The 9,983-nt window shown below is 42.7% G+C and overlaps 1 protein-coding gene across 1 annotated transcript; it reads left to right on the top strand.

Annotated features, from left to right (window-relative positions):
- The first annotated feature begins 3,495 nt into the window (after window positions 1–3,495).
- On the top strand, window positions 3,496–8,897 carry CCNG1 (cyclin G1). The gene is made up of 7 exons (XM_086851645.1): window positions 3,496–3,625; window positions 3,999–4,262; window positions 5,272–5,525; window positions 6,115–6,187; window positions 6,270–6,368; window positions 6,610–6,804; window positions 7,370–8,897. The coding sequence occupies exons 2-6, from the start codon at window positions 3,999–4,001 to the stop codon at window positions 6,799–6,801; spliced, it is 882 nt and encodes a 293-aa protein (XP_086707771.1). The 5' UTR covers window positions 3,496–3,625; the 3' UTR covers window positions 6,802–6,804; window positions 7,370–8,897.
- Window positions 8,898–9,983: the final 1,086 nt, after the last annotated feature.

The following is a 9,983-nucleotide window of genomic DNA, read 5'->3' on the forward strand; positions in this document are numbered from 1 at the left end:
AGCAGATGGAATATGTGCACCCACTTCAGACACTGCAGCATGAAATCTGGCAACTCAGAGCAAGACACATCTCAAGCTGCTACCCAAGTGGTTACAGTAGCCCCATGAAGGTGTTTTGGACTTTTATTTGACAAGTGCCTAAGACCAAAGAACATTTTAAAATCATAACTTATATTTAATTGGCATGAACTGCTTTTCCATGCCATCACCTCAGTCCAGAATCCTTACTGTAAGAACAAAAAACAGGCCTGTGATTTCTCCTGATGTTAATGGCTTCAAACCAGATCCATGGCCCATGCTGCTTTTTACAACACTCCCTTCTTCTATTTTTAAGAGCAATTTGAGAAATAAAAGCTATTTAAAACAAGCAGCATGAAAAGAAGTATCATTTGCTTCACATGATTATTATGTGCATAGCAATGACAGGAAGAATACTGCAAATGTTTTCCAACTCTTAAAAAAAAAAAAAAAAGAACACTTCCTTTGCAATATATAATTTTGAATTTTAATTTAGATAACTCAGACTATTTACTGGCAACATAAATATCCATATTCATGACATCTGATTTACTATAATCTTTATTTCTGATGTGCTGCATCTGTGAATACTTGAAGTACTTGAGTTTGCATTCATGGGCAATTATATGGGAATGTCATCCAATAGCAACAGATTGATTTACAGTTTAGAGTTCACTGCACCAAAAGACAATTCATTTTCTCTCAGATGGACTGTGGCATGAGACCTAGGATTGATGTTTCCACTCTCATTTTTTTTTACAAATTACTATTTCTTGTCTGATAGACACTCAAATCAAGGGCATAATAATGAGTCTCAAACAAGTGCCTTTTAGATGCACTCACTCAAGAAATAGTTTGCAAAGGTTTGAGGAAGGAAAGGAAATGGACAGCAAGTAAAAACTTAGATTTTATGCAAGTGTTTTAGAGGGAAAAGAGGCACAGGCACAGTATTAGGTCATTTCACGTTCACACCCAAGGACTTCCTCATGCTGACTTCCACTGAGCCTTCCTGAAATCCAAGCTCTTGCTATGAAAAACACATTTTTCTTAAAAATCTCTTCATGTTGAACTGTATTTCCTTCTAGTCTCACCTGCTGGAAGTTTTTCTGATGTACGAAGATTCTTCCAATAAAACAAATTTTAATTAATTTCCACAAGTAAGTGATAGGAAGAATTAAACCCACAATAAATCTCCAGTAAATAGAAAAGGAGAAAGTAGTATGAATATGGCTTTTGATGTATATGTTGAGTAAATAAGGTGATAAAGCATGCATCCATGAAGGACCTTTTATGGTCCTTCAAATCAAGGAGCACAACTGCAGGGAGCTCAGAGAGCACAACTCAGAGAGCTGCCATCAGCAAGATGTGTGTATGTTCAATAACTGTATCTGACTAATAATCTGACTAATCTTGACTGTATCTAACTGTATAGTCCAGAGCTATATATCACTTAATGTACTAGTGACATACTAACATGTATATCCTTTCAAGAGGGAAAAGATCAAATACAGTTAAGAGGTCTGCCATACTAAAAACCTTGCTTTCCAGTAAAGGTCAGTTCACTCCTCAAAAGAATTTTAAGCCTTTCAAGCAATTCACAGTAACCTTCATAAAATACCTTGAAAATTTTAGGCTTTAGTAGAAATAACACCTGTTATAAATGAAATTAGAATTTGGACAACTAGGTCCCTTGGGTTAATGTCAGTTTAATTAAAAATGAATACAATTTAGTAGATTGAATAGTAATTTGGAATAAAAGAATACAGTTTAGTAAAATAATATAATTTAGAAAAAAAATTACAATTTATATATATAATCTGCCAGTAATTAAGTATGATTAAAGCATAAGCAAAACAGACTGGGGTATGGGGAGGGCTTATGACCCCACCTCATGTACAAAACCGACCGGGGTACAGAGAGGGTTCCTCACCCAGCCTCATGTACAGAACAAAGCACTTCAAGCTAAACTTATACACTGTATGCTTATACATATTCATTAATGTTTGCCATATATTTCCTTCTATTTCCAGTTTTTCTGACTTTACATCACTTTTCTTCACAGTGCACGCCTCACTTGTTGTTAGGGGGTCTTCAGCCTTCCTTTGGTGGTCTTTTGGCGAAGGCTTCTCCTCCTCCTCATTGTCCTCTGGATAACCTTACAGGTTTGCACATGTGTACAAAGTGTTGTGTTATATAAGTCTACTAATTAGTCTTACATTTACTGATTTTTAGGCTCAATGCCTAAAGTCGTTCTAATTTTGTCCATCTCAAGGCCGTTTTCGTCTTGGGACATCACTTATCTTCCAAACTACATCCTGTACCTCAATTTTAACATTTAACATCTGTAAAGGGGTGCATCTGACTTGTAACACTGATTCTTTTGATTGCTTCTAATAGTAACTTTCCAAATAGTTACAGTTTAGTTAGCACAAATCAATTACATTTATTACAATGCCTCAACAGTTTTAAGAAAAAACTTAAGTACTTTGAACCCATTTGGAATTCCGTCATAATGGTCTGCAAAATGGATTCTTCAGCCATTGTTCAGTGTTTTTAAGGGACTGGTACTTTGGCTAAAGTAGCAGATAATGGAACATTTATTAAATAAATAAAAAAATGCCTTGAGCCTCAAGCATGCCCAAAACAAAAGCGCTTGGCAGTATGCAATTCCCTTTACTTGCTAGAGTCTGTTCAGGAATGGAGTATTTTCAGCTCCTGGAACAGTTTTCAATGCTGGTTTGAGTGTTGGATGTGTCATAGAATGTTTTTCTCCGCACTCCCGGGCTATGTTTGGATGAAACTATTTCTGTTGCACATCCTGGCCAGAATAAAGCAACGCCTTGATTCTCTAACACTACAAGTGTTATTGGAGGATTTCTGTTTTTCCTGCAGTTTTGGTGACAATCTCATCTTCCAAGAATGTACCAAAATATGTCCATGTGGCTGGAAAGCATTAAAGACATGAACCCTTTAATGCCTTGTAGCTGAGATGTTTCAGCCGTGCTAGAGGTGAGAGCAGTAAAGCACCGAACCCCGCCAGCCTTCAGCCCTGGGAGACAGCATCTGCCCTGGCCTGGAAACCCAGGAGCCATCGCAAGGGTTTAGAAGCCATTTATGCTTTAAAAGCCATTTGTACCAGGGCTGAGTGCACGCTCGGGGAGCTCCCAGCACTACAAAGACCGAGACTGTTAGAGGGGGCGGGAGCAGCAGGGCCGGGCCTTACGGGGCAGTGCGGGGCTCGGCCTCGGGCCAGACGGCGGCCGGGCCGGGCCGGGCCGGTCCCTCACGTGCCCGTCCCTCACGTGCCCGTCCCTCACGTGCCCGTTCCTCACGCGCCAGTCCCTCACGCGCCGCCGCTCTGGCCAATGGGAGCGGGGCGCGCGCCCGCCTCAGGCGCAGGCGGGTTGGCGGGGGCGGGACCCGGCGCGGCGGGGCCGCCAGAGGGCGCCACTGCGCGGGCGGGGCGGCGGCGGCGGCTCGCGGGCTCGGGGTGCGCGCCGGTGCCGCGGGGCCGGACTGTGCCCGGACTGTGCCCGGCCCCGCTCCGGACACTCCGGCCCGCCCGGCCCCTCCCCTCCCGGACAGGGAGCGCCGCCGCACAGAGAAGGTAAGGGCTCTCGGCTGGCTCCCGTCCCGCCGGCTGCACGTTTGGGTTCCCCGTGCCGTGTCCGCTCCTTTCCCTCCTGTCCCTGCCATGGGATGGGCGTTGTTCCTCTGTCCCTCCATCCCCCGGCGGAGCCCGCAGGTGCTCGTCCGCCGGCAGAGCCCCGAGGCGGCGAGGGGCAGGCCCGGGCATGTCCCGGGAGGCGCTGCCGGCGCGGCCCCGCCGTGTCCGCACACTCCCGGGCTGCGGGGCCGGGGTGCTCCGTGTGTGCCTGGGCTGCTGGTGCCGCTGCGCCTTGGCCCTAGAGTTTGTGAGGGCTTTGGTGAGTTTGCCGCATTTTAGCTGTTTGATTGGCTGGCGTTGTTTGTCGCGGCAGATGATCGATACCCTGGCGAGCGGCGAGGCCCGGGACCTGCTGCTGCAGCTCCCCGCAGCGCTGGAGCAGGAGCTGCGGGCTCAGCCCCGGGCCGCCGGCCTCAGGCTGCTCGAGGCTGCCCACGACAATGGCCTGAGAATGACCGCACGGCTGCGAGACTTCGAAGTGAAAGATCTCCTCAGCTTAACTCAGTTCTTTGGCTTCCACACTGAGACGTTCTCACTCGCTGTGAATTTCTTAGATAGATTCTTGTCGAAAATGAAGGTAAGGGTTTTTAAAGTATAAGCTCTCAGCCTATTTCCTATTCAACGCAAGAATTAGAATGTGTTGGGTTTAGATGAAAGCTTAAGCTCCTTCCAGAGATTCTTGATTGAGTGGAGCTAAAAAATGGTGTTCTCCGTTCAGATTTTGGTATTGTTGAAAAACGTGTTGCCTCTGGAGAAGGAAAAACTGGAGGATGCCCATGGACTAGGAAACAGGATGTGTTAATGGCTTAGACCAGACAGACTGCCTGTCCTGTTGCATAGATACAAGAACATCTGAAATTACTTCTTGTTTAACTGCCTTTTCAACCAGTCAATAAGCCTTGTATATATCAAGATGCTGTTAAAATCTGGTCAAACATTAGTTAGCACTGCATTCTCCTGTGCAGAAGTGACATGCTGACCTGGGTTGTTTTTAATTGTCTAACAAGACAGGATTACCATTGTACAATTTGGACAAGAACAAAAGCTTGTTTTCTTTGTGTGTTCAAACAAAAATGAGAAAGCTAGATGGAATAGATGGGAAAATGATGATTTCAAAGACCTCTGAATCCAGAATAAGTAGTAAAAATTGGGACTGCATTGTCTATGGAATCAAATAAGACTATATGTACGTATATATGTGTGTATATATACTTAAAATACAGTTAGAAACTCCCAATTTTTTACTGTCACCCAATATGTACAACACTTTAAGTCCTAAAAGCTTCCTATTAGGCTATTTTAGAAACTTATTAACAGGCCAGTTCTACTTTAATCAAAATTGTCCTGCAATCTTGCTTTTTAGATGAATGAGATGCAATTTAAAGTGTGTAACTGTTTTTTTGTTTGGTTAAATAAAGATAAGAATGTACGATAAAAGACTTGGTTTTCAATCTCCAAAAAACAAAACAACCCCTTGTCCCCCATAATTTTTTGATGAAATAGATCTGTGCCTACAGTTTGATACTTGCATGTTGTAATAGCTGATCAGAGGCCTTCTTTGAAAATAACATTTCACTTTTCTTTAGGTACAGCCTAAACACTTGGGTTGTGTTGGACTCAGCTGCTTCTACTTGGCTGTGAAGGCATCAGAAGAAGAGAGAAATGTGCCCTTTGCCACTGACCTAATTCGAATAAGCCAGTATAGGTTCACTGTTTCTGATATGATGAGAATGGAGAAAATCATATTGGAGAAATTGTGTTGGAAAGTCAAAGCTATTACAGCCTTCCAATTTCTACAGCTCTATCATTCATTCATTCATGAGAATTTAAGCTGTGAAAGGTACAATAGCTAATCCTGATTTTGCTATAACTATCTATGACCAGAGAATATAGAATGTAGGAAAAAAAGCAGGGAAATTGCTTGAGTAATTTGCCTTTCTGTACTTGAAAAATCCCACAAACTTTCCTCCTTACTGGTAATTGTCATAAATGTGAGCATCTGTGGTTTAATGTTATTGTAATTTTAAATATTGTTTGCATAAGTGGAATATTGCTCTCTGAGCTGGAAACCAAACTTGCTCAATAATGATGGTATAATAAATCTCTGCTTATGCTGCAGAGAAGTATTGCCTCATTGTAAAGATTGCAAAATCTGGTTTAAAAAAGATTCCTTTTGCTAGTAAGCATTGAAATTCCTTGTTAAGCCTGCGTTGATAATGCAGCTCTTCCCCAGTGTAACACAAGATTTATTTTTGGCATTGGGACTGCCAAAACTGAGCACCTGTTTCAATGTAACCCCAGAAGTTCTGGGACAAATGAGGCCTTTGTTTAGATAACGAACATTCTTGCTGCTTCTCTGAGTTCCCAAAGCGATGCTGCCTTGATCAAGCTTGCATTCATCTAGATTTACTCATCTGTTTTTATTACAGGAGAATTAATTTTGAGAGACTTGAGACACAGCTTAAGGCCTGTCATTGCAGAATCGTGTTTTCTAAAGCCAAGGTAAAAATCTTGAAAGTTCAAAGAAAATTAACCTGCTGAAACTTAACAAAGTAGTGTTTAAAAACATCTTCTCTCTCTCCAGCCTTCGGTGTTGGCACTGTCTATTATAGCACTAGAAATAGAAGAACAAAAATTGCTGGAGTTGACGGAGACATTGGAATTTCTGCAGTTACATTCCAAGGTATGTGCAGATAAAATTTCAGGGAAGGGTGGGAAAAAAGTGCATGGAAAGGTCTACACAGTGGGGAAGGGACAGGTGCATTGGCATATTGGTTTCTTTTGTGGATTTCTTGTGAGGTTTTGTTGTTTTTCATTTGGTTTGGGATATTTGGCTGCCTGTCATGTTGGAGAAGCTGAAAGTATATGTACAAAGTGAAGATTTAACTAGTTATTAACATAGGACATTCTGTCTTGTTATGTAGATAAGCAATAGAGAATTGACCTTCTGGAAGGAGCTAGTGCTTAAGTGCCTTACAGAATATTCCTCAAGCAAATGTTCCAAGCCAAATGTGCAGAAATTAAAATGGATTGTGTCTGGACGTACAGCTCGGCAGCTTAAACATAGCTACTACAGAATAACACACCTTCCTACCATTCCAGAGACCACCTCATAATGGGTAAGTCCTTTTAAAATCAACTTCTGACATTGTAAAATCAACTTCTGATGATGTAGAAGTAAAATTAGCTGTTAATTACCTCCAGAGTCCTTATAGGTTACCTTCTGGTATCATGGAGAAATAACTGATGGCTGTTTTGGTAGCAGAAATGTTCTACAGACATTGGGACTGCATTCCCACTAAAATGTGGGAATTTCCAAGTAAAGCTTGGAAAAGGGGAAAAAACCCCTTGCCTTGCTCCTATCCCAAAAAGAAAACCAGCTTGTTAGAATAAGTTTTTTGCAATTGTTCACTTAAGCCACTTACAAGTAAGACAATTTTATACAGTTTTTCTTGTATAACTGCTTAGTGAAGGCTAAAACCTGTAATGCAGTTACTGCTGTTACTGTTGTTTTACTCTGTAAAAATGGTCAACTTCTTCCTTACCTAGACTTTACTTCCAAGAGGCTACACATTTTTCTGTAAGAGCTCTCTTGCTGTTGTCTTGCTGAATTAAGATCTCATGCTTTGTTTGGCTCTTGAAGAAAGCACTTCTGTTGACTGGTTTGTTTGGGTTTTTTTATAGGAGTACAATAAAATGAAAAGACCATCCTGTGACCTTGCCAACAGGCACATGAATATTTGAGGAACAGTCTGAACCGTGATCTTAATAATGAAGAACTCAACTCATGGAAAGAATATGTAACATTTCAGACTAAAGATCCTTCCAGCAAATACCAGTTCTTTTCGTGATGAAGTCAACAGGAGTTGGTTTTCAGTCTTGGTAGACTGTTTACTAGTCAGTGAAATAACACAATCCCAATACAAGGAATTTTAACACCTTGTAGTTTGTAGAGCAGTTTGTATAATCTAACCTTGGTTTACAGTAATTGCAGGTGCTGAATTAGGTATTCATTTTTAAACCCTGGTTCACTTTCTGAGGATTATGCAATACTAGGAAAATCTGATGTGCAGTGCTGCAGTGGTTTAAGAAAAGAAAGACTAATCCCATTCAGTATTGACGACAACAGCAAATGACTGTCAGCTCACCTGGTGTGCTGTTTGGGCAGTGCCTTGTCCACGTGTTCTTGCCAGGATGGGCACTGGCCTCCTACTACAAACACGTTAAACATTAGCCTATGTGATAGCCACTGAACATGTTGAGTAGGTAGAGCAGCAGCAAAGAGAAACTTTACTGTGCTTCTCTAGGAAAGACAGTCACTAGCACAGCATCAGTAACTGCAGTACTTTGTAAGAGCTGTAGTTTACCAATGCCACGAGTTATCTCATTGAGTGTAGAAGCTTGGTGATAGCTAATGAAGACTAAGAAAAATAACTGGGTCACATGTAACCCTTTCATGGCCTAAATCTGACATAAGATTTCCAGAGTTTTGCTGTACTAGAGGTAAATGCTGATGCTGAACAGGCACATTGTTACAGTAGGAGCAGGGCTAGTTCCCCATCTTGGCATGTGTGTAGGAGCAATCCAGTTGAGAAACATTGAAGATTTCTTCAATTCTGATCTCTTTGAGCTCTGTAAAACACAACTGTTCTGAAGACCAGGTCAGTATTTGAGGCATTCATGCTTCTAGTGCTAACAAGGAAGTGAATAATAAGAATGTATTATTGTATGTTAGATGAAAAGAGGTTCTGGGAGAGTGTTGCTAATGTCCTCTTGAATTCTGCATCACTGTGGGACAGAGGCTGTTTGCAACAGGCTGTTAAACCTGATTGTCATATGAACTGATGGAGTGGAGAAGCAGAGATCAAGAGTGTGGGATGAGGTGTTAGCCAGCCAACCCTTCCCTGTAATGGTACCAGCTGAGGTGGAAACTATTCTTTGTATATCTCAAACTCGTTAAAGCTTTCACAGAAGACTCCATACCAAAGCTCTCTACTGGACAAATCAAATCTTCTCATGAGCTCATGGGAGTGATTGCACTGCAAAATGTGTAACTGGGTATCAGACCTGTCAGTGCTGCCTGGGCATTGTGCTGACCTGTGCAAAGTGATTCAAAGGTGTGGTCAGCCTGCTGGGAGAGGATGAAATGTGCAATTCTAATTGTCCTGTCTCAAGATAAGTACCTTTAAATTAAACATTGAAATGTACTTAACTAAGTAGCTTTTTTCTTGTTCATTATGAAATGTCTTAGTAGGAAGCCTATAAACGTGACTTACAGCTGAACAGTACCTAGAAAAAACTTCCAGGCAAGAAGGTAAGACATAATGAAGATATTTTTTTTTTCACAATTTAGTTTAATAAGATACTGAGGCTGCATGGAAACAGTTAGAAGACGACATGAGTAAATGGTAAATATCTCATAATATCTGTTCCTCAGTAGTGAATCACAGAATGGGTCAGGTTGGAAGGGACCGTGGGTGGGATCAGCTGGTCCCATCTCCTTGCTCAAGCAGGGCTATCCCAGAGCACATGACACTGGATTTCATCCAGATATTTCTTGATTAACCCCAGTAAGACAGACTCCATATCATCTCAGGGAAACCTGTTCTGTGTACAGTCACTGCACAGGAAAGAACTTCTTCCTCCTGTCCAGGTAAAACTTCCTGGGTACCTGTTTCACAGAATGACGAGGTTGGAAGAGACCTCCAAGATACCGAGTTCAACCCATGCCCTAACACCACAGCTAAATTGTGGCACTGAGTGCCACATCCAGTCTTTTTTTAAACACATCCAGGGATGGTGACTCCACCACCTCCCCCAGCAGACAGCTCCAGTACTTTATCATCCTTTCTGTAAAATACATTGGCACAGCTTGAGACTGTGTCCTCTCATTCTCAGTTGCTGCCTAGAGAAAGAGACCGACCCCACCTGCCCACAGCCACCTTTCAGGAGGTTGTAGAGAGTGATGAGGTCACCTCTGAGTCTCCTTTTCTCCAGGCTAAACAACCCCAGCTCCCTCAGCCGTTCCTCACAGGGTTTGTGTTCCCAGCCCCTCACCAGCCTCGTTGCCTCCTCTGGACACTCTCAAGAGTCTCAAGGTCCTTCCTAAACTGAGGGGCCAGAACTGGACACAGCACTCAAGGTGTGCCCTCACCAGTGCTGAGTACAGGGGGAGAATGACCTCCCTGCTCCGCTGGCCACACCATTCCTGATCCAGGCCAGGGGCCATTGGCATTCTTGGCCACCAGGGCACAGGGCTGGCTCATGTTCAGCTGCTGTCACCAGCACCCCCAGGTCC

The sequence above is a fragment of the Cyanistes caeruleus genome, chromosome 15 (genome assembly GCF_971803275.1).
Source record: "Cyanistes caeruleus chromosome 15, bCyaCae1.hap1.1, whole genome shotgun sequence".
In the NCBI taxonomy this organism is placed as follows: Eukaryota; Metazoa; Chordata; class Aves; order Passeriformes; family Paridae; genus Cyanistes; species Cyanistes caeruleus.

Excerpts from the sequence above, each read along its gene's own strand:
- CCNG1 (XM_086851645.1), top strand. The coding sequence starts at position 3,999 with ATGATCGATACCCTGGCGAGCGGCGAGGCCCGGGACCTGCTGCTGCAG. Across the intron at positions 4,263-5,271 it reads GATTCTTGTCGAAAATGAAG|GTACAGCCTAAACACTTGGG; the intron begins GTAAGGGTTTTT and ends ACTTTTCTTTAG. Across the intron at positions 5,526-6,114 it reads GAGAATTTAAGCTGTGAAAG|GAGAATTAATTTTGAGAGAC; the intron begins GTACAATAGCTA and ends TTTTTATTACAG.